The 25,225-nt window shown below is 37.2% G+C and overlaps 1 protein-coding gene across 1 annotated transcript; it reads right to left on the bottom strand.

The window, feature by feature from the left end:
- Positions 1–698: 698 nt before the first annotated feature.
- On the bottom strand, positions 699–24,902 carry LOC756883 (complement C2). Its single transcript, XM_030997900.1, is given in 19 exon segments — positions 699–2,573; positions 5,275–5,386; positions 5,388–5,438; positions 5,441–5,472; positions 7,817–7,928; positions 8,460–8,581; positions 10,347–10,559; positions 11,523–11,636; positions 13,367–13,508; positions 14,988–15,235; positions 16,011–16,187; positions 17,199–17,411; positions 17,959–18,073; positions 18,926–19,008; positions 20,049–20,258; positions 20,825–21,007; positions 21,666–21,863; positions 22,216–22,330; positions 24,825–24,902. Coding segments are annotated over 18 exon segments (2,763 nt in total). The 5' UTR covers positions 22,274–22,330; positions 24,825–24,902; the 3' UTR covers positions 699–2,193.
- Positions 24,903–25,225: the final 323 nt, after the last annotated feature.

Raw genomic sequence — 25,225 nt, 5'->3', positions numbered from 1 at the left:
TCAGCAGATTTGTCACTGATTTTTGTCATTTGTCATTGAAAAAAAACTTTGTGAAACGGGTCTCGGGTCATTACACAATATCTCCTCTTCTTATTCTTTTGTTTCTCCTTTCACTATGTTTCCCCCCCTCTTTTTCAGCATAACCATCATCAGCATCATCATCATCACCGTCGTTATCATCATCATCACCAAGTGCCCAGTGGCGGATCTACGGGGGCGGGGTAGGCCCCCCCCCCCCCCCCCCCCTTGGACTGCCAAGTGAAATCAGATATTCAACTCATCTGGTAACTTAACCAAACACATGATAATTCTGGATATAACTGTGTATTAAACTGTTAAAACGACGTTATCATGCACTGCGTTTTATGGTCTCCATTGTGTTAGTACTAATAGTAAATGCCAGGAAAACATCGCTTACGGGAGTTCAAAATAGCAAGAAAAAAATCGCCTCGTCGCTACGCGGCTCGTGGACGATGCTCCGCATCATCAACCCCCCTTAAAAAGAAAAAGCTAGATTCTCCCCTGGTGTCATCTTCTTCTCTTTCTTCTCTCTCACACACCCCCACTCACCCATGTGCACACAGGCATACGTACCCGACCACATTTATACGCAAACAGACAACCTCTCTCTCTCTCTCTCTCTCTCTCTCTCTCTTTTCACAATGATTTACAATGAGCCATACTAAACAAGCCGTTTGTTAAGATCATTCTGTGTATTTATTCATGTATTATATATCAATCGCAATTAACCAACTTTAATTCCACAAAGAGCTACTATACGTAAATATTGTGATTATAGTAAAGGAAATCTAGAAAACATAATTACGACACTTGGTGACCAAGAGTTATATACAACATATAGGAAACAGAATAATATTCTAGATATATTTATTTATATATATTTATGCTAAATAACAAGAGATATTTTCCTATTTTTCAGATTTGTATAATTCAATTTCTTTGCTTCCATGTCCAAAGACGGGAAAAGAGTTGTAATGTTTGTATTTGAAAGGTTCTTTTGAGAAGAAAAAAAATGCATTTGTAAATATGATGTTGACGCTCTTCAGCCAACAATGCCTCTATGGTACATTGATAATTTGACTACCTGGTATTCTTTAGAAACGAAACACTCTGAAGAGCATCCTTTCAGAAACCCGATAATTTTGAATAAAAATGAAATATTTTAAAAATAATAAATCATGTTTTCAACCATGCTTTGTTTGACAGAGGATTATGCAATATTAGTGACAATATTAGATGAAAATGGAATTGTTTGTTTAAATGGCTTAATGCCAACAGAATTGGTTTGTCATGTAGAGATTACTTTTTCTTTCGGAGGGTAATAAATAAGTGAATAGCAAGTGGGGAAAAGGGCAGTATTCTAATGATTTTTGAGACCATCCGTGTACTTAACAGGTAAAAATTACTTGCTGTGGATAAGCGGTTGCCAGTTGACAGAAGTCTTCAAAGACCTAAATAATTCCTGCCTATCAAAGGTATTTTCTCAGTTTGACAATGATTATGGTCTTGATTATAGTGAAGTAACTTCACTATAATCAAGACTGAAGTTGCTCATATATTCATGATATGGAATGTTACAATAATGATTAAAGGTTAAGAGTACTCCATTACAAGATTGTCAATAGTTAAATTCCTAAAAATAATTGATTAAATGCATTGGAAAAAAGGAAATGAAAGAATGTTCATTTGGTAAAACAGTGGATTAAAACACTTATTCATTCTTTTTGTGCCCCTATGTTTTTACATTTTAGGAAAAAGTATTAAATTTTTTTTTTTTAAATCTATTATCAACTTTCTACAATATACAACACTACTGGAAGTTATATTTGGTATGATCCAAGTAATACCTTGGATACTAAAATCGGTTATAATTATCATGATATTGTTGGGTAAACAATTTATACTGCAGTGCAAAATTATATCAGTCACACCTGATATTACATTTTCTCCCGACTTTTAAGATTATTATTATGCAGAAATTTAAGAGTATATAATTATCTAAACGAAACAAAATGCATTATACTCATTTTTAAAATATCAGAATGTTTAAAACAATTCATTACACATCATGTGTATTACATGTACGTAAAACTTCCAATACAGTTCCTACTATGAATGTCTCACAAAAGTCTGCATTTTTGTTTGTTAGATCACGATAAATGTTTGTATTTTCTACTCATTAATGATTCCCTCAATCCAGTCAACATAGTGTGGGACTCTGGTGTAAACACCAAAGGTTACACCACATTTGATGCCGTAGCTCACGATCCCGATCTGCCTGTATTTCTCATTCCGTTGCACGACCAAGGGGCCACCTGAATCGCCTTGGCATGCATCACGTATGATCCCGTTCTCTGATCCCGCACAAAATTCAGTAGTCGTGTCTACACGTACAGTCTCACCTTTCCGTCCGCTCATCGCACTTGTACATGTTCCATCTTTAACCAGTGGTATCATGATTTCCCTGAGAGCAGGCGAGTCCTCTCCGTTGAAGCTGATATGACCCCAACCTGTGACGAAAGCCGTCCTCTTATGATTCAAGTACCAATTAACTAGATATGAGAATTTAAAGTACATAAGGGGGAGGGGTGAAGAAAACAAGAAGACATCATTAATGATAGACCTACAAAATGATCATGCACAGAGAAAGATGTAAGTTTTAAACTACAGTTTGCGACTCTTCAAGTTTTAAACAACGACCACTAACAACAACGCGGGTTCACACAGGACCGAAGCAACGAGTGTTCGAAGTTTTAAACTACAGGTCCAGTGGGCAGTAGTTTGTGACAACAGGTTGGCGAAACATCGACGTTAATTGCGTAGGCCTATCGCTCATAGTTTTCACTTAAACAGAGATGCCAACCTCTTGACACAACAAACAGACTGAATATCCTAAAAAATCTCATTTTCACGAAAAATCGACACTGCCACTGGCCTGTTGGCCCCGGGCCAGTAAAATCACAGAAAAATGTTTTACTGGTTTTATTTTGTTTTAATCTAATTTTGTTGTTCAAAATTATAAAACCGTATTTTCAAGAGGCATTATCATATTATCGTGTTTCACTTATTTTATTGTACTAAATACTATAAAAACGTACTGGTTGGCATCTCTGCTTAAACTATAAGATCGTTCGTGCTTTAAAACTTCGAATAAATAGTTTGTGAAACCAAGATAACCTCGAAATTTAAAACTTCAAGCTTAACTTATTTTACAGACTTGGGTGAACCTAGCTAAAGATAGATAGAGATGGAGAGACAGACAGGGATGGTGGGAGAGAGAGAGGGACAGAGAGAGGGGTGAGAGAGAGTGAGGAAAGGGGAGTGGGGTTAAAGTACAAGTCCACTCCGAAAATAACTTACTTTCAATAGAAGCAGAAAAATCAGACAAACCAATCAAAAAAAAGTTTGAGCAAAATCGGATTAATAATAAAAAAGTTATGAATTTTTAAAAAAGTATGTAAAACTATGGAACAATGAAAATCACTACAAAAATTGCCAATTTAGTTATAAGTTTGTGACGTCATGTCCTCACTATTTATCAATTGCTTTATATAGTTTAATCTCATTAATTTCCCTTTTTACCCCCCCCCCCCCCAAACTTTATTTCCCCATGCCTTTGCCCAGGTTATATGATTTGAATCATATTGCGTGCATGACATTTCACAAAATGTTTTATGAACTTTGAAGAATCGATACTATTTCTGAATATTATATATTTATAATTATTGATTTGTATATAAATAGTTTATCAAAATTCAAATTTGTCATGATTTAACTGGAAAAAAAACTCTATATTAGTGCATCCATACAAAAACATATTACTATCAATCGGATGCTGGTGTGAATATATAAGATTCTTAGGGGGAATAGGAAATTTATGTTATCAATATAAAGAAAATAATAAGTGGATAGTGAGGACATGGCGTCACAGACTCATCAGTGAGTTGCAAATTTGTCTTGTGATTATCATTGTTCTATAGTTTTACATACTTTTTAAAAAATTCATAACTTTCTTATTAGTCCTCCGATTTTGCTCAAACTTTTTTTGATTGGTTTGTCTGATTTTTCTGCTTCTATTGAAAGTATTTTTTTTTCTTTGGAGTGGATTTGCCCTTTAAGAAGAGACATCGATTTCAAATGCTGCATTCATTATTAACAATTCGTTTTAGCAATATAATGTAAACATAATTCCACCCAACATTAAAAGATACAGACCACCATTTATATTGATATTGTGCACATTTATACAGTGCAAAAAATAAACAAAACTGATTCCATATGTCTCCCTTCTATTTCCGGGGGTTAAACCCCCCCCCCCCTTTGGTAATTTTGTGTGTGTAAACCCCCCTAAATTTCTCTAAAATCCCCCCCCCCCCCCCCCCTTTTGGATTTTTTTAAATTTTTTAATTTTTATTTTTATTTAAAAAAAAAAAAAAAAAAAAAAAAAATCCCACGGTTGACCTAAAAAAGCTGACCTTACCCCCCCCCCCCCCCCCAACGGAGCAAAATGTCAAATTTTCAAATTTCGAGACCAAAAAAAAAAAAAAATGTGTCCTCTTCCCCCCCCCCCCCCCCCCCCCCCCCCCCCCCCCCCCCCCCCCGCTTATTCAGCGGCTGGCTGAGCCGTTGCGAAATTTTCGGCCCGATTTATAAATGTTAAACCCCCCCCCCCCCCCCCCCCCCCCTTGAAAAAATCCTGCGTACGCGCCTGATTATCGTCATCAATAAAAGAGAAGACTTGTGAAGGAGAGGGAAATAGTAGGCAAAAAAGGTCCTGGATGAAAACAGCTACAAAAGATTGTAGATTTTGAGCTCTATTCACTTTAAGGAAGGCTTGGGGATTGTTGCGACTTATTTTGAAGGGATTCTTTACGACATTGGCAGTGTACTGAGCATGCATGCAAGAGCAAAACTGAAATTTAGATAGCAGTCTTTATGAATTCAACTTTAAAATTTAAACGCAAGTCTTAAATACGCGCCCTGGTTGATTGGAAATCAAGTCGATAAGCCATTGATATTAACCAATTAAAAAGAAATAAAAGTCCTAAATACCCGATCATGATTTTGTGGAAAATCACCGGTTGTTAGATAAACTTCACCATTTCGGAAATAAGTTTGAAACGGTGAGTAAAAAATGTGAAAGGCCTATAATATAATGCAAGTATTATTTACATTAGGCAAGTGCTTTGATAATACCTGAAATCAATTTCACCACTCTGTACTATTTCATACGTCAAAATCGTTTTCAAATACCTTTTTGGGGGTCATTTGGTGGAAGACAGACGGTACGTACGAATGGACTCAGCTCTGCTTCACGATCCAAACGCAAGAGGGCGATGTCATTGTGCTCTCCTCCGTCGACGGGGTCCTTGAAGTAGTCCGGGTGCGTAATCACTTCCTTCACATCGAACACCTGGGCCCTATTCTTATCATTCACTCTGTGTGTCAGTCCTAAATATATAAATCAAAAGACGAGAATTAACATCGTAAGTGGATCGGATGACGATATAAGAAAATGTATATGAGAAACTGTTATGTCTTCGATCATGCAACATTTTTTGTTTTCAGGCAATGTTTTGTATTCTTAGGAATGTACTGGTGAAAGAAAAAATGGCATTAAAAGATGAAAATTAAGGGAGAGAAGAGAGGAAGAGAAAGGAAGAGAGAGAGAGAGGGGGGGGGAGGGGGAGGGGGTGGGGGAGGGGCCGAGCGGAAGTTGAATCGAAAGAAAACGGCAATCAACCAAACGAGACGAAATTTTGAGAGCCAGGAAGCTCACGTTACGAGGATTGACCCAATCGCAACTGTGTATCTGTAAGAACCATCTAATATGAATAAATGCAATGATTTACCATTGCTATCGTTTTACCTCCCTTTTAAATTGTGACATCGAATATATTTTGTTAATTCTTTATAATTCGGCCATTACTTGTTTGTTGGCATGTAATCTACATCTCTTGTTAATATCCATATCATGTATTTAAGATGTCATGTACCGGTAAATAAAACCCAAATATCTTGACTTCCTAGCTTTGTATGTACATACTACATTTCTTTAGATAGATAAATTACTGTTTTTTTTGGTCATAAATATATCATATAATTCGTATTGCAACATCTCTTAATACCATTAAACGTTCAACGTATTACAACTTTTCATAATGCATCCGCCACCGAGGGTGGTGCCGAACGCGGCCGTGTCTGTCCGGAGCCGGTCCGCGATACCAAAAGGCGGGATGGACGTCCGGACAAACGGACAGACGGATTGGGCGATCAAAATATAATATATCGGTTCCAATTAAGAGATGTTCATACCAAGCTAGGAAGTTAAGATATTTGGGTTTTATTTACATGAAATCGTTAATACATTTTGTAGATATTAACATTAAGATTACATTTCTCCCATAATGTACATGCCAACAAACAAATAATGGCTAAATGATAAAGAATTATCCATTGGAACGAAGAACTGAATATACTTTGGTGTAAGAGGTCAAAGATTACAGGTTCAATAAAAGTGTTAAAAACATCAGAAAATATCTCGTTACCGCGTTTACTTTAAGAAACATTAAAAGCAATTCAAACCAAACTTGGATGAACTATATACATGCGCATATTAGAATGAATTCATCAGGTTTCATGTATTTCGTGGCTACAGGTCATAAGGTTACAGGGCCATGAAAGTGTTTAGAAATACCAGAATGAATTTAATTTCTGCACTAACTTGAAAACCATTGAAGGAATAACCTGGCTTAAGTGTAATAAGAAGAAACAAAAACGAATTGAAATGTTAAAGGTTAAAATGTAACGAGGTCAAAATTCAACGTTTTGTTTACGGCGATAACGTAAAAGACATTGAGGCAAATTGTAACCAAACTTGGTTCAAGTAGGCCTATGCAAGCGCGGATCCAGGATTTCTTAGGGGGTAGGCCCAAATTTGAAATCAATTTGAAATTTAGTGTGCTGAAATTTGAAAATCGTGCAGGCCGATAATTCGCTCATTAAGGGGGGGGGGGGGGTAGTGAGTACTATTTTTTTTCCTTTTTTGCCCCCGGAAAATTGAAAATCGTGCCGGCCGATATTTTGCTCAGTGGGGGGGGGGGGGGGTGGCATAGTGAGCCCCTTTTTTTTTAATCAACACCCCCCCCCCCTCCACTTGAGCGAAATATCGACAGGCGCGATTTTCAAATTTCCGGGGGGCTGTCTTCTTTTCTTTTTTTTTCGGCCAGGGGGGTGGGGGGCAAGGCCCGCTCGGCTCCCCCCTGGATCTGCGCCCGGGCCTTACTATAATCATGTAAGAAGGAGCTGATTAGAATACAGCATACGATATCAAAGATGAAAGGTCACAGGGTCATGAGAGCGTCAAAATCCCCAATCATCTTTACAGTGAAAGAGTCATAGCTTTTACGAAAGAATTAAATTCAACCAACTTGGGCTCAATTATGTATGAGCATAGAAAGAGTTTTGGTGTATGAGGTGAGATGTTAAAGTTTACAGAATCGTTAATTAGAGAAATCATAGGCGGGGGCATATTGGAGACACAGTTGCATTCATCTAACATCTTGTTTAACTTTAGATCTGTTATACATTAAAAATATTTGTCTCTATCCATTCCCGGTATAATATTGTGTATTAACTATCATATGTGTTAATGAACAGAATTCCTTGGTGTGTATCACTGCGTATCTGGACACCTACTCCCTGGACATCCACCCCCGGTTAACCACCCCCAGTCAACCACCCCTATAGGTGGTAAGTAAATACAATACAGTACATTGCAAAACAATAGACCTACCAAGATAAACAGTTGTTCCATTCTGGCTCAGTACGGGAGTACGGTCTTTAATGAAACAGTGTGCTGCGGTCAAAATCCAGTTCTTGTGAATGAGAGAGCCCCCGCACAAAAGCTTGTCGAATAAAAATCAATCAATCAATCAATTATTTATGTCATCTCTATTATCACTCGGTATAGTACAAACATCGATCTTGATTTTACACGGTGGAGGAGGGACTGCACACTTTTCAAGAATAATTATAGTCTCGAGCCTATCCCCCCTCCCCCACCCCTCTCCTTCCGTCCTGATTCATACAGAAAAAACCTCACATGCGGAGTATACGTTTTGTTTATAACCTAAGATCCACCCTAGACCATAGTCCTAGACCGAATTCTGGTCAATTTGAATATTTTACCTTTAATATTAAAATAACAAATAATTATAATTGTATTATTAAGATGCCATGATGAACTTACATGTAATGATGTTAACAGTTAATATTTCTTTCATCGTATGTCGAATTCTTGATATAAACTTTAATTATTTGTATGCCCCTTAAGCATTTATGTTACGCTTTATAAATATTGTTATTGTTATTAATATTTAGTGCTATCGTTGGAAATGTTTGTCAAATGGTCTCATATGAGACATAGGCATTCTTACTTGATTTGAGTCTTCATCGTAAAGGGCTGCCTGCCACGGCCAATCCCCCGAATGGGATTCACTACCACCAACAATGCGAGACGTCCCCGACGGATGTTTTGACTTTCCACATTCCTCGTAAGCTAAGAAATAAGGAAACCACTTTATGAATAATTCGAGAAATGAATGAATCGTGATTGGCGAGATTTAAATTACCCGATTTTTTGTTTTAATCGGTGATTTAAATCACTTAATAATAATAATAATAATAGTGGGTTCTTGTATAGCGCTCATGTCAGTCAGATTTGACCCTCCTGGCGCTCCCGATTATTACCCTGGCTTTAGCACGGCTGCCATACGGCGCTCTAGCATTTCAAGGAATAAATTCCTACTTCCATTAACATGTGTGTTAATTTTCCCCTACTTTGGCACAGTTTGGTGCTACTTATATACTGTATCTATTAATTTATTTTGTTGAAAATTTGAGATTTTTAGGTGTTACTATAGCTTACACCTAGGCCCATCACTAAAAGCGATGCAACACACTCAAAGCTCATATTGTGTTGTTATCCTTTTTCTTTCTTCTGTGACTGTTTCAGTGGGCCTACAGCTCTTTTTCTCCCTCCGTTCATGTTTTCTTGGATAATTCCCTATGTATTTCTTTATTTTGATTCTTGTATCCTTTCTGTCGCTTCCCTTGTGTTATTCTTTCTTTTTAATATTCTTTAACCTATTCTTTTCTTCTATCTTTCCTAATGTTATTCCTATTATAATTTTGACCGCCAAGTACATGAAAGTCCTCTTATAACCAAAACTACCGGTTTTTACTTTCAATAATAGGTTACTTTACAGTTAATGCAAAACATCCACATGACCACAGGTACGCGTACAGGTTTTAATCGCACATGTCCTTGATTTTAACCCCCCTCCCCAAACAAAAACAATCGAAAAAATTAAAAGTTATAAGAAATGAATGAATGAATAAATGAATGGGCGGATAAATGAATGACTGAATAAATAAATAAATTAATGAATGAATGACCGTATGAAAGAATAAATAAACATATAATAAACGAATAAGTAAACAAATGACATGAATAAACAAATGAATAAATAAACGAATGAATAATTGAATAAGAAAATACCTGAAGAAAACAATAAAAATAGATTTAAGGTTTGTTTATTTTCCCTTTTTTTTATTTTCCAGGAATTCACCACATGCGAAATTTAAATGTTTATTTTGTTGAGAGTTTTGGGCAGATGTAAGTCCTGGGGCTGGGAAGGGGAGGGGTCAATGGACCCGATTTTTTTTTAAAGGGGCCTCTAAAGTTTCTGTCTAGAAAAGCATGCCCATGGAGTCGCGAGGTGATAGAATCCGAATCCGAATCTATAGGCCTACTCAGTTAAAGAGAACAAATTACAAATAAAAACAGAAACATAGTAAACAACAACGACAACAACGACGTGTATACCTGATAATAAAAGCATAACAAAGTTTTGTCAATGCTACTCATCAAGTTAAGTGAGAGGTAGAACTGTGAATAGAATAGGTAAATTAAAAGGCAATATGACACTTAAAATATAAGTCAGCTTATTTTTAAAAACTTGGAAGGCACTTTGAAAACACAAGACCTTCTTCTGCTTCTTGTTTTACATAGGCATACCATTAATCTTCACGCAGAAAAGATCATAAAGACTTCCAAGAAATCAACACAGGGCAATTTTAGAAACCACGTTTGGCTAACATAGTACATTATAGTGATGATTTCAAAAGGTTATATCAAGGCTACTTCAATTATTGACCAAATTTTTTTTTTTTTTTTAAATAAATTCTTTGTGTGTTGTTAGTACCTTTTTTTTTCTTCATGGAAATTGAAGGACCAAATGTTTTTTTTTTGCATTACTCACATCTGTTTGTAGAGGTAATGGCTTCCACGGCGCGTTCCAGCTCATTATAATCCGAGAGATAAAATACATGTTCGCTGACAGGCGGAGAGGCGATTTCGGCAAGTGCTGTCTTGTCCGTGTTCCTGCTAATTCCTATGCAGTGTATCTTGAGGGCCGCATCTTCCTTTAGTGGTTGAGCGCTTTTCGATGGGGCACCACCGACGTTACTGAAACCTGAAAGATAACAACAGCCGTGAATTTGGTGAATTAGAATTAATAATTATTCAATCCGATTCAATTCGTATTTATTTCATTTCCAAAAGTAAGATAAACAATGTTTTATATATATTATTACAGGTAGTATAACAAAATGTATGTACATATTCATTTGTTATCTTGATAAGTATAAACATTACAATACATAATAACATTATTACAAGAAATTCTTGCCCCCTCCCATTTTTTCAGAAGATTCATGATAGCGAAAAGGAAATAGAAACTACATTATTTTCAAATTACAATTTTTCTGTACTGAAAAATACTATGTTGAACCTATTTCATTTTCGGCTTTTATAATTACGAACTTAATTGTATTCCTTAAACACCTAACCTTCGGAAAAGTTCTAGATTAAATGGAGGGCAAATGACAATGGCGATATTAATAACAAGATGATAGGGAAGGATAAGGAATGGTTAAAAAGATGTGCATTGTAACTTTAGAATTAAAATGAATGTAATTCAACTTATCTTGCTGAGAGTCAAAACAGTGAATACATAATGCACACATATTCGGGTACACGGGACTACACACGTACAGCAGTCATGGGGCGCCGAAATTTAGTTCAAAGTTTTTAACTATCTCTCGTCCAATTTAGATGATGTATTTCAAGAGCAATATCTTGAATGTAATATTATAGGCTAACGAATATTTGTTGAGGATTAGGGGGGGTCTCGGTCGCAGGCCGATTGAAGCCAAATCTTCTCTTCTCTTCTATTTATTAATTATTGGGGGAGGGGGGCTCATGGATACTTTAACCCCCCCCCCCTCCCACCAGAAAATACAAGGGGGCTCCCCCTCTTCACCCAAGCCTCCGGTTCCTAAGCCTATGCCCACTATGGTGTTTTTACACAAACAACGAATGTATGAAAAGTAATGAATAATTTTTACCTTAACAAACACTAATAAGCTGAGCTTACCGTCTGTTATGATAAATAGAATGCGTTTCCTGCTGCTGTACCCAGATTCATCCGCTGTTTCGGTAATCATTACCCCGATTGTCTCGAGAGCAGCGGGCAAATTTGTTCCTTTATCTGTCACAAGAAAGCCAAAGATTCATTAATTCATATTTTATTCTTTCTTTTTTTCTTTTTTCAATTAATAATTCATTTTTTATGTCAATATTGAATCAGTTTGATTTTGAAGTCATTAATAGATTGTTTTTGTCTCTATTTGTAAGCAAAAAGAAATAATTGATATTTTGTGGTCATGTTTATTTGTAAATTATATTCGAGAGGCATATTGAAAGTAGGATCGGGTATCGAGTATACATTTTAGCGCAGGTCTACTGACGATTTCCAACTCTCAAAAGTCTCGCAAAGATACTTCTGATATAAATATCGAAAAAACCTCTTCTCCGATCAGTCCTTTGCAGCATGCCTCTGAAGTTTATAAAGGAATGCATTAAATATCCCTAAGAAAAATTATATTTAACTTCTTTAGACATCCAGTATTCTATTCTATTACATATCTTTGCGAGGATGGTGTTTAAAATGTTTCGAGACACATTTGATTATACAATCCAATCCAATCGAGGTATTTTTTAAAGCGACAATATTTACTTGACTAATCAACAATGCACAATAATCGCCAATATATTTTTTAATGGCGAACATCAAAAAGGATAATTGTTTAACGAACCGACCCCCCCCCCCATCCTTCTGAGTTTAAGTGTTTTCCGGTATCTTCTTTACGGTTAATCTGAAATGGTTATTGGACTTCCACGGATATTGGAAGTAGCTGTCTAAATGGTCCTTGGTTATACAATACAACCACTATTATTGTCTTTAGATGCATTCAGACAAGAGGCAGTCAACCGCTTCAAAGAACTGCCACAGCAAAAAATGAAAATGAATAAATGAAATAATGCACAAATAGTCACTGCTTTGGGGGCATGGGTAAAATCTTTGCCCGGAGTTTAGCTTGTATAGTATACAGTGTCCATATTAAGCCCTGACACAGAATTTGAGTAAAGTAAACCGCATCCCCTATTTTAAATGGTATCTATTTAATGCAAGAATATTGATGATCAAAGAATTTCTTGTGTGTTTGTTTTATAGCACATATCCTGTTCCAGGCAATCCTTATGTTTTAGAACAATAATTGCCCTAGCGATATTTCCGCTATTAAGCGTTATTGGTGACGTATAGTGGTCAATTGCGAATATTAGCCCGCAGTTTTGACAAATTAGATGTACAGTTTCCAGATTGGCGGTTTATGACATGATATATCAATTTAATACTTGTTCATAGTATAACACAGAGATAATAGAGGAAGGTTATAGTATAGGAGGATTATTAGACACAGCTACGTGTCATTTTCACCCTGCATTGTAGGCTGAACCCCCCCTACTCTCCTAACAAAAACAAACCATATTAATGAATTTAAGCGATGCACATATAGAATTGTGTATGTGTGTATTATCAATCAGATGTGATCTTTTACGTAAGGGGACCGACCTTTAACGTCACCGTCCGAATAACTTGACTCAGTTTCGAACCGGGATCGCGCCTGAGCCAGTTTGTAGGCGAAGACATATAGCTGAACAAGTGAAAGTGCTGCTAGACCAGCTCACATCGCCCTTGAATTCAAAACCTTAATGCAAGAAGTCAAAGTCCCCCCCCCCCCCCCCCCACCCCCCATTCAGCTTCCCCACCCCAGCCCCAATATTCTGCTAGAATCGCGCCCGCTCTTGCCATTCTTGCCCGGTAGCGGGTTTTTGAGGCAGTTTGTCGCCTCTTGTCTGAACGTCGCTTAGATTTACTTGTGTAATTGACATTCGCCTCGATGGCCTTAACTACATCAACTGTAGACGTAAAATCGTTGACGTTGAACAATCTGCGTGCTTCAGACGAGTAGGAGACTGCCCCGACACGCGTTCCACCAGGCGAGGTATTCACTTGAAGCTGCAACAAAATATATGTATATTCAGATACACAATCAGATTATTTTATCAACCCATATCTTAAAAACATTAACATTTAAAAACTTTAAAAAAACGGCCTCAATTGGCATGAACTAACCTGTCGATATCTTCAAAGCTCTGTTTAAACCCACTTGTCTTCAGAAGCCTTGGAATCAGGCGCGTACACAGGGGGGGGGGGGCGTTTTGGGGTTAAACCCCCCCCCCCCCCTTTGGTAATTTTGTGTGTGTAAACCCCCCCTAAATTTCTCTAAAAAACCCCCCCCCCCCCCCCCCCCCCCCTTTGGATTTTTTTTTTTTTTTTTTTTTTTTTATTAAAAAAAAAAATATATAATAATAATAATTCCCATGGTTGACCTAAAAAATCTGACCTTACCCCCCCCCCCCCCAACAGAGCAAAATGTCAAATTTTCAAATTTCGAGACCAAAAAAAAAAAAAAAAAGTGTCCTCGTACCCCCCACTGAGCGACTTTTTGGCCGGCGCGATTTTCAAATTTTCCTGAGTCGTTGCGAAATTTTGGACTCGATTTTAAACCCCCCCCCCCCCCTTGAAAAAATCCTGCGTACGCCACTGCTTGGAATAGTTGAATGGTTTTAATGTTTGTGTGTCTATATAAACGTAGGTTTCTAAAGGGCCGTTCAGATATGACACTGCAAAATCGTTGCGTTTTTTTATAATTTTAGAGATGACGTAAAGTGTATTACGCTTCATGTCCGTTTTCTTATAACACATACAGAGCTAAGTGAATACGTGCACGAACTTTGTTGCACGCAGTCATCGTTTATTTAAACTTTAAACAATTATGTGGCGGAATACATCGCCATATAATTATGATCGAATCCTAGGCATATGCATATAGTAATAGTAAAAATGAACGGGTAATTAGGTTTAAGTGCTATAAATCCAGAATAATTACTTTTGAAAAAAGGAATATTGGGAATTTTGCCCCTACTATGCCTTCGTTTACTCGGAACAATAAAAATTCACCAATTGATTTAGAATACATAACACTGGCATAGAAATATGTAAAATTAGCAAATAACATTTTTTCCCTTCAGCAGGCGCGGATCCACGGGGGGGGGGGGAAGGGTGCCGACGACTTTTTTTTTATCAAAGGAAAAAAAAAGGGGAAAAAAAGAAAAATGTTTTTCTGACGGTAATTTGTTGTAGTTAGTGCTCACACTACCCCCCCCCCCCACTGAGCGAAATATTGGTCGTTGCGATTTCCAAACTTCAGCCCCCCCCCCCCCTATTGGCAAATCCTGGATCCGCCACTGCCCCTTAATAGTGTGTGACTTGTTTATCCTCGATAATTTTTAACTAAATTCTATAGGTAATATCTATATTCTAATAGTTATTATTAGAAAGACATCATCAATAAAGATTTGTAAAACTCTATCAACTCTTTTCCTCTTGAACATGGACATTTACTTTCTTATTTCTGCTTTATACTTCTCTTACCTTTCCCACTAGTTGCTTGGCAAATGTCTTGCCTATCTCGAAGTTTTCAAGTCCAACACTATTCGACGCATCAAACGCAAAGTAGATATCCATACCATCAGAGAGTTTAATTGTACGTTTCCTTCGCAAACCTGAGTTCGAGCTGGTGTCATTTCGACCCACCCAAGAGCCGCCGTCGATGACGATTTCGTCGAAGGTCTTCCCTAGCCCATTCATCACTCGAGAAAGTTCGTCGAACTCATCACGACCTTAAATTTGAACAGAGGAGATTTCTGCTACAAGATCATCCGAATATGGGTAATAATGATTGTACATCATCTAAGAACCCACCCAGTGCGCCCCTAAGATCAGCAGAAATTTCAAGTTGAAGTATGATGTGTCAAATGACAGACAGAGAAATTTGAAATTAGAAACCTACATTTTCCTTCCGAGAGATTGTACAGAGTATAGTCGTGAGATTTTAACAGTGAATTTAATGTCATAATAAAATGGAAACACTTTTAGTCGGTAATATGAATCATAATAATACAAATTTCATTTTCCCAATTTTTTGTTTCTTTTTCTTACGGGGGGGGGGGGTGTGGGGGATGTGTAAAATAGTGTACCAGGGGGGTGTTTCATAAAGCTGTTCGTAAAGTTACGCATGACTTTACGAACGACTTGTATATGAAAAGCTAAATGTGATGCTCAATCATTCTTGATTATTATTCATTAAGTTGAACTGTGCAGATGTAGATTAACATTCTTATTATAACAAACATTTTTAATGCAAAGTATATTTTTGCCATAATTTAATTGAGGTTATTGGAAATATCAGAAAAAACTTTGGGCATCCTATCTGGCACTTCATATACAAGTCGTTCGTAAAGTCATGCGTAACTTTACTAACTCTTTATGAAACACCCCCCCCCCCTGGTATGTTAATAATATTTATTTTACGATGCGTGAACACTTGCGCATTTCGACATAATCTACGTGGGTACACCTACCTTCACGGGAAAAAAAGTAAAATGTTAATCTTACCCATGCATCTTGGCATCTCCCCAGTCCACTCTTCAGAAAACGTACACATCCTCTCTTCGGAACCCACCATCTCATAACCATGGTTGCATCGAAAATTGACCTTGGTGTTTACTCTGTACTGCGGAGAGCCGACTTTAGAGCCGTGTATGGGGTTCCCCAAGGCTGGACAGTCGTACTCTATGGTGAAAATAACAACATGAAAGTGGTGTACCGGAAAACGGCGTGGTTCACAATACAGGTACACCACATGTAACTCCGCGACTATGTACAAACACACGCACACACACGCGCACGCACACACACCAACGCACACGCGCGCACACATACACACACGCACTCACCCACGCGCACACACACACACACCAACGCACACGCGCGCACACATACACACACGCACGCACACACGCGCACACACACGTCCCCTTCAAAACATACGGGACAATAGAAGAATATGTTGTACAAGGAATCAGTTATTTTATAAACCTAACAAATATCGTCTCTGATAGAGAATGCCGCGTCATTTATACATGTATATTTACAGCCATGTTGACGGATGCGCCGGTGTGCTAGTGGATGTGTGCGAGTATGCGTGTATGTGTGTGCGTGTGCGTGTGCGTGTGTGCGCATTCAAACGTTTACTAATGACAATTAGTCGATGAGAACTTTTTTCGTCTTGGCCCGTCCTGTGACTTCACTGTCCTGAAGATGCGACTTATAACCACGCCGTGTTGTTTTATGAGAACACCTAAGATCTATTACCACTTAATCAGCCCAAACCTAGAAATGAGAATAATGTTTAGCCCAGCTAACATGTAAACGAAATAGTTTTCACTTCATTCACATTTTTTACACCACAAATTAGATATTTCTACCTTTTGCACGATTGTGTAACATTGCCGCTGACTTCTTGTCGCTCGCCAGCACACTTACCAATGGTTCAATTATTTTCTAAGACCCCTCGTTGCCCCCTAAACTGGAATATTTGATCCCATATAAAGCAATGAATTGATTTGAGAGGTTCTCCACAAGTCTCTTTGAATGAATGTAGATGTCTATGGCGTGCATAAAATGAGAAAATTGTGTAAATTTTACGAGGAGTGGATTTTAAAAAAAAGCTAGATCCTCAACAACAACACATCAGCAAACCGTCCGTGTTTTTTACACCCACAACAACATCGGTATAATAACCTTCATTGTGGCATGACGTCAGAGTACCATTCCAGTGACCATCGGGTTGACACACCCTCTCACTTGACCCAAGCAGCTCTAGATGTGACCGACACCTGAGGGTCATCACCGCTCCTACGGGCCAAGAATTCGTGGCGCCTTGTCCGTTTCTCGGCGAGAAAGAAATCTCGCCGTTGTCAAGGTGACGGGAACCCGGATGGGGACACCTTGCGACTAAAGATACGAAAAAAGCATCGGACGTTTTATATTTTATTATTACAGCTGATACTCGATTATTTCTTCTTTTGTAGATCGAATAGTTTAATATAGCATAGTGACAACAGGGATATTCTATTTCGACCATGGATGAATTTACACAATGGATACACAAACCTAAGCATTTGTTAAAACCTGGACCCGTTGTCAAAATCACCAACCCATCTGCATTAAGATAAGCTGTTCTACCAGACATTCGTGTGGTGCAGTCTTCAGTTGGGTCCCACATGCTACAACGCAGAGGCTTTTTACTCGGACGCTGCTCAATCATGTATATTTAAAACAATTTAGATAATATTCACTTCATGTTCAGTACACGAAAGCAATGAAAAACGAAAACAAAGGACTACTCGGTACTGAACAAAAGTTTTTACAAAAAGGAATATGGAGAATTTTCGAATAGGCAGAAAAAGGCAAAAAGAACACAGCCTTATTTATGAATACATGTAAATGACTTATATCCTTCTCGGACTTAATTCTTTTCATCAATGAGAGTTCCACAAACCTTTGCAGCTTGGTACGTTATCGGACCATATTCCATTGGGTCCACCGTGACTCTGACATACTTGCCAGCTTATTCCATCGACGAGATACCCTTCGTTACATTCATATTGCACCATCTGTGGACGAAGATGGAGAATACCCATTGAAATATGAACTTCTTGAAGTAAAAAACATCGAAGCAAATGAAATCAAAAATAGGGGTACTAATGCGCGTATGTAAGGAAGAAAACATTTGCGAGTGATGTTGCACATCTGATTTACCAATCAATAAACTGCAATAAAACAACCGACTCATTAATCAATTAACTTATCAAGAAATTACTTAACTGATTAACAAATCTATGGACTCATTAACCACTAACTTGATTAGCTACTCGATAATCTAAGTTTAACCAGTCAGTCAACTTATTAGCAAATTAGTCAAACAATCAATTAGTAAATAACTATCTAAACAGATCAATGGCGAGCAGATTGTCGAAAAAACTACTGTCTTAATCAATCAGTGAATTCTTAAGATATTATCTCTTCTGATGTAATACATTATGATTACGTTATTGAAAAATAATATTAAATAATGAATCATTAATCAGCAATAATAAATTGACAGTCAGAGTGTAATTGCAATCAGTAAACTAAATAGCAAGTCCGTGAAATTATAATGATAATACTAGTGATATTATAAATACTAGTAATGATAACAATGATAACTCAGGGAAGCCTCATGAGTATTAATACTGTTATCCCTGGGGCCCTAAAATCATACTATTCCCTCTGTTGTTACTACTATTAATTCTATTATTTACTTTGTTTAGTATCATCATCATCATTATGCGTCAACATGTTAGATAATAAATGATTGTGGGAGTAACGAATCCACTATCCATTAGCTAATGATCTTGGATTTTTATTGATAAGTTTTTGTTTTTGTTTTTGTTACCCAAATAATGAAAAACAACTTTAGGACTTACTTCTCCAACATTGTATGTCCTGTTCTCAATGTTGTGTGTACCATTCTCTATGGGTTCCAGGGTGGGTGGGGCACAGATGATCTCTGCATTGTAAGAATAAAGATGTACCAACATGCAGCTCATCGAATGACCGTGCAATTACAGGATTATACACGCACCGTTTCCATGGGAGAGGTTGCGACCCCTCCCAATTTTCCCCAAATGGACTAACGTATAAAGATAGAGCCTTCATCTTTGAGGTAATTTTAAGAACCTAAAGGTCTAAAGGTCCTAATCCACACCCAGTTATTTATTTATTTATTCAGTTTTATTTAAAAACATGGTAATTTTTTTCAGCGCCAAAGGCCTGCTTTACAAAAGAGCCATGTACATACAAAGATTTACAAAAAAATAGAATAGAAAACAAAGACATTATATAAACAACATACCATAAGAGATTGAGAAATTTATATCAAATGAAGAAAAAACAAATTAAAAACTAAAACAAATTAAAAACTAGATCAAAATGAACATAACGCCTAAAATATTAAACATTTAAGATATTATTGTAGTAAGTAATGAAAAACTATTTACATTATATGTGAACTTATTTAATGATTTACACTGTTACACTTGTATGTTTTACGGTTTTGCGTGATGAATTGCGTTTTGACATTACTATTTGTAAAAATAAGATTAAACATTTAAAAGCTCTCCTAAAATGCTTTAAACAACTTTCAAAATAATTCATCGGAGGTGCGATAGGAGATTAACGATCGCCACTGACTTTAAAGGTGAGGGGGGGGGGGGTTCAAACGCCATACAATTTGTAAAAATTGACAAGATGAAAGCAACATAATCGAATGAATCCTCAATAAAGTTAAAATTTACCAAGGGAGCCAAAACAAAAGTCCAATTAAACGATTCCAATCTCATTTCAATTTTTCAAAGGGTAGGGATGCAGAAGTGCATCTGTATATGAATTCCCCAAAGTTTCCGACGCTCCTTCATCTGTCCATCTTCTCCTGTATTCTGCAAAATACAAAGCCTCCCCCCTACAAAAAAATACCCCCAAAATAAAAATGATCTATTGTGTTTAACTTATAACATTATTATGTACAAGAAAATGAACCTTGAACCTTACTGTTGCATTCCGGAACATCCGCATCCGCTTCCCATGAGCCATTCTGACACGTGATTGTGACGTCCCCGGTTGGGTGGTATCCTGTTTGGCAGGTATAGTTGAACACTGTGCGTTCGGTGTAGAGATCATCGTGTTTGATTCCAGAGTTTTCATCAAGAACCAAGGCTAGCATCCCGGATGGTTCGTTTGGGTCAGGGCATGATGGAGGTCCTGGAAATGTCAAGGACAAAATTTGGACGATATTTATAACTGAAAATGATGAGCGAAATAGCGATGGGACAAAATAGCAAGATGCTTTAACTCTTCTTACCAACTGCCCAATATTTTAAATGTTTAATACAGTATTGAGTACAGCAAATATTGCAGAATTTCAGGAAGCAAATCCCCAAAAGGAGAGCTCAATATTTATTGGAAACGCCATGAAGAATTTAAGTGAGGCTTCCATTAAAAAAACTTTGTTATATGAATATGTCTTGTATAAGTCAAAGTAACGAATTAAAGAGATTAGAAGAAGACTCAAGCACGAGAAAAATGTAAAGGAGAAAATTTGACATGCACTGAGACCAATTATGCTAACGGATATTACAGCTCATTTTGTTACATGCTTATTCTCTAGAGATTATGAGTTAGGACAGCGCATGGTAGTAACAGAAGAATTAATAGATTTGAGTCATCCTCAAATATGCAAATTTAAGCAATTTCTAATCCGAGATAATATTGACTATCGAAAAACAGATAACATTTAAACTTTTTAGTTACGTCTATTAGTAACTTACTGAAACATCGAGGTACATCTCCCTGCCAACTACCCGTAGCCTCATTGCAGACCACCGTTCTTTGTCCATGGAGCTCGAAACCAGGGTTACAGCGATACACAGCAATGCTTCTTGCAGATTTACCACGCATGCGCACATACCCGTTGGCAGGGCTCTCAGGAAGACGAAAACATACTAGCGGAGCTGGAAGACAAAAAGACGATAGTATTAGCAAAACATTTGTTAAGAAAAGATTACAAAATATAATATGAAGAGATAGAAAGTGAATCAAATTATGAAAGTGCAATTCATTGGTATTAACATGTGAGCATGCAAATCTTGCGATAATTGTAATATTTACTTCTTGTGTAGCGCATATGATATCATTATAATGTTTCTACCCGCTTCTAGAGGACCTTGGATATTATTACCACGGCTCGAGCTCCGGCAATAGTACAGCGCTCATTGCAATCATGGGATTAATCCTATATGCACTCACTAACTACACACGGGTCGAGTTAATTCGAGTGTGGTAAACGTAGATTCATGTATTGCCAAGTTAATGGCGCGGCAAGAAATCAAGCCTCGAACCTTGTGATCTGCAGTCCGGTGACTCATCCATTATACCACAACACCTTTATTTCATGTGCTTCATGTGTTTCAGTTTTGAAAAAATGTAATACATCATTTACGGTCTGTCTGTAATGGATTGGCATAAGATGTTTACCACCAGAACAGTGTCTTAATTGCAACTAACTGACTTAACAATGGACAAACGCTGTCGTGAAGTCACTTATTAAAAAAAAAACACTTAGTCAAGCTTTTGAAAAAGAAAAAAAAGGTAGAACCACCTTTCACTTACCATGGCAATATGGGTAATCGCTCCATTGTCCATTGTCCTGGCAGATAATGAATTCATCTCCTACAAGCGTTGCGTCAGGCTCACACACTGCGCGCACGATGTAATTCACAGGGAGATGCGTCAATCCATAGTCTGCACTGTTCTGATATTCGTAACGTCCTTTCCGCAAACTCCTTGGTCGACGACAGCTAGTACCCTCTGAAAAATGTGAAATAATTGGAAAAGAAACATGCTTGAAAACACATATTTTACGTTAGGTGGGTCCAGGGGACCGAGGCCCATGGAAAAATAGTGAAAAACAGTATTCTCAAATGCGTATTGAACACGAGGAGTCATTTGCCTGACGCAAAACTGCGTCAATCCATAGTCTGTTTTGTTCTGATATGCCATTTCCGTAAACACCATGGTCGAAAACAACTAGTATCCTTAGAAAGAGTTTTGCATAATTGGAATTATCATATTAAAAAAAAAAAGAGAAGAAAATCCCCTCTTCGTTATAATTTTTGTTTAATCCGGACGATAACTACAAATAAATTGTACTTTTTGTTACCTGCACAGGAACAGATGAATCCTATAATGGCGGCAACGATGATCGCCGAAAACTTCATTTCAACACTTCGTGGATCGCCTTCTCAGACAAACTGAAGTGATTCTAGCCGAGCAAGCTGCAGAGATACATGAGAACAACCAATGAAACTCAGAAATGCATGTATGTGATAGTTACTAACCCTGCGTTCCACCACAGAACCATCAAGTGGTCACGAGCTTGGGCAACGAGCTCTTTTCGGTTATTAATTTCTATATCTCTTCGTAATTCTGACAAGGTTCCTATTGATATCATATATTTAATGAAGAGTTTGAACGCAGCATATGTTTGTGGAAAATGTTCACATTTTCAAAATTTGAAAATTATAACTCTACTATCTTTGGAAATGCAAGCATAACTTTAAACAAAGAGATCTTTTTCTGATTGAGGTGTCTTATGGAAGGGCAGAAACTGAACTTTCTAGAAATGTGATTTTTGTCTTTGAAATTCAGATACATTCCGCCAAATGACTTTTTAGTTCCCTCTCTTTAAATTGATTTTAATCACTCAGGCGTGCAATATGCATCGTATGAGTTGCATCAAATGAAAGAGGAGGATCTAAGCTTAACATATATGTGTCATTTATTAATTATAATTGTGATTAAGCTATGATAAAACATCGATAATTCTTGGTTACGTTTTTTCTTGGACGCACTGTATACCAAATCCTGTTAAAAGAAAGGGACGATAATTTGAATATATTATGTAATAGATGGCATGCAGATGGTATATTATTTGATAATAAATATATGCAATATTATTTCAGGGTGATGTTTCGCTGTACAATGCATACAACGGTTCGGTACTTTCAGTACAGACTTTTAAATAGGATAATTTATTTGAATAAGGATCTTGTGAAAATTAAAATAATTCTAAATAGAAACTGTTCCCTTCGTGGAAGATAAGAAGAAGATATGGTGCACTCTTTTACTTCTGTTACGTGACCAAATTGATTTGGAGTCGTTTGACTGACTGGTTAAACATCGTAACACACTGTAGAATAAAATAAATACATGTTTTATTTGGTTTCCTTGAGAAACGTAACGATGCTTTAAACCGTATAATAATTTTGATTAAACAACAATTACATTTTTCTCGAATCCAAACATTCATACCGTCCTTCCAGACAATAAAGCAATATATCAGGAATAGTAACATAAATGAGAGGCAGGTTAGTATACTTGCTAACAAAACTGACGAATTTGATTTTTTTTAAATGGATACATTTTGAAAGAAAGATATTATTTAAAGAGGACTCTGTCGAGGGTGTTTTGAGCCATGTAAGGAGAGAGTTTCGGAGGGGGTCTCCTCCAGGGTTGGCGGAGCGTCTTTCAAAGTGGAGGGGGCATCATCAAAAAGGGCACTTTCTGGAGAGAGAGAAAAATACACCTTGGAAGGGAAGCCTCGACGCGAAAATTACACTTTTGAGACATTGGTGATCACATTATCACGGATGATGATTCAATAGTTTGGTGTGATGGTTTGAATATATATAAGATTTTTGATGTCGCAGTGCGGAAAATTAAATCTTATAAAGACGAAAAGTCAAATGGTTAAGAGCATGATTATATCAATTATAAATGCGAGCGAGCATAGCATAACAAGAAAAAGTTGCTCTTAGTCGCTTTAAATTAGGGGCACATATTGATAGAGGAAAAAGGGGCACTTATCAAAAGAGAAAGGGACGCTCAAAAAAGAAAGGAGCAAGAGTCAAAGTAAAGACGGCAATAATCAGAGGTGGTGAAGGAGCGCCTGCTCAAGTGCCCCCCCCCCCGCCCCTCCCAGGGTAGGGAAAATGTTGACCTATTTCTGTCTGAAAATCAAGTTTTAGATACAATTTGAACACAGAATTGGTTTCAGTAGTAAATACCATTAAAACTAAGAATCAAATAGAAGTTTCAACATTCTGAATGTCAGACGGGTACATGTGCATGTGTATGCTACTTTCATACATGTATCATAAATAGACCGTTTAAAGCTCCTCTAAAGCTGGGAGACCCAAATTCTCCAAAAATTTGATTGTAAAATTTCACTTAAATTGTATCATAATGTGAAAGGGAATGGCATATAAGACAGGATTCTGCAAAGATTTCCTCTTTCCCCCACCAAAAAAAAATAATATTGATAACAGAATACGTACTTTGGGTTTTCTGTTGTACGCAGAAAACTAACATTTTGTATGCTTTTCTCAATATTCTACTTCAAACACATTGCAGAAATGTGTCTTAAATGACATCCTCTTTCACATTGTGATGCAATTTAAGTGAAATTCTGCTATCAATTTTTTGGGGCGCCCATGACTTTAGAGAAGCTTGAATTTAATTCTGGAATGTTAAAACAAAAAATTCGATATAACACTATGAAGCGCTTTTATCAGCTAGTTTTAACTGGAGGAGCGCTATTAATATACAGTTTTTTTTTTGTACTAGTGTTATTCGGTTCAAGCGACAAAAACAAATGCATAATAACTGTCCAAGAAAAAAAAAACACCCCAAACAAACAAATACCAAAATAATAAAAGTATGAAGAAAAAAGGCACCAACAATCAAACTAGAAGAGAAATAATTTCTTACTCCAGGAAGCGAATGGTAGACCAGACAGCGGAACAAAAACACGTCTTGCTTCAGCAGCCCGTGAGGTGAAAGTGAACAATAAATCGCTAAATCTATTCTTTAGGCCGTCGCGGCAGTGGTGCAGCCTGGGTTTAGTCATTAAAGGGGGCACCAATCGTGTGTATGAAATGCAAGAAAACATGCAAAAGAAAGGTTTGGGAGTGGGAGTTATTTTCGCTCTCTCTGCCTATCTTTTTTTTTGGGGGGGGGGGTGGGGGGGACATTGGTCTAACTGCGTGTGTAAAATACAAGAGAACGTGGCATTAGAGTAAATGTGGGGTCTGGGAGTGGATCATATCTTTACAAGTTTCACATACTTTTCTTTAATTCTTTCTCTCTTTTTTTGTGTGGGTACGTGCCCC

This window comes from Strongylocentrotus purpuratus, unplaced genomic scaffold (assembly GCF_000002235.5).
Source record: "Strongylocentrotus purpuratus isolate Spur 01 unplaced genomic scaffold, Spur_5.0 spur5_scaffold_4, whole genome shotgun sequence".
Classification (NCBI taxonomy): Eukaryota; Metazoa; Echinodermata; class Echinoidea; order Camarodonta; family Strongylocentrotidae; genus Strongylocentrotus; species Strongylocentrotus purpuratus.
The sequence above is the reverse complement of the archived record's forward strand: the minus strand, read 5'-3'. Positions and strand labels throughout refer to the sequence as shown.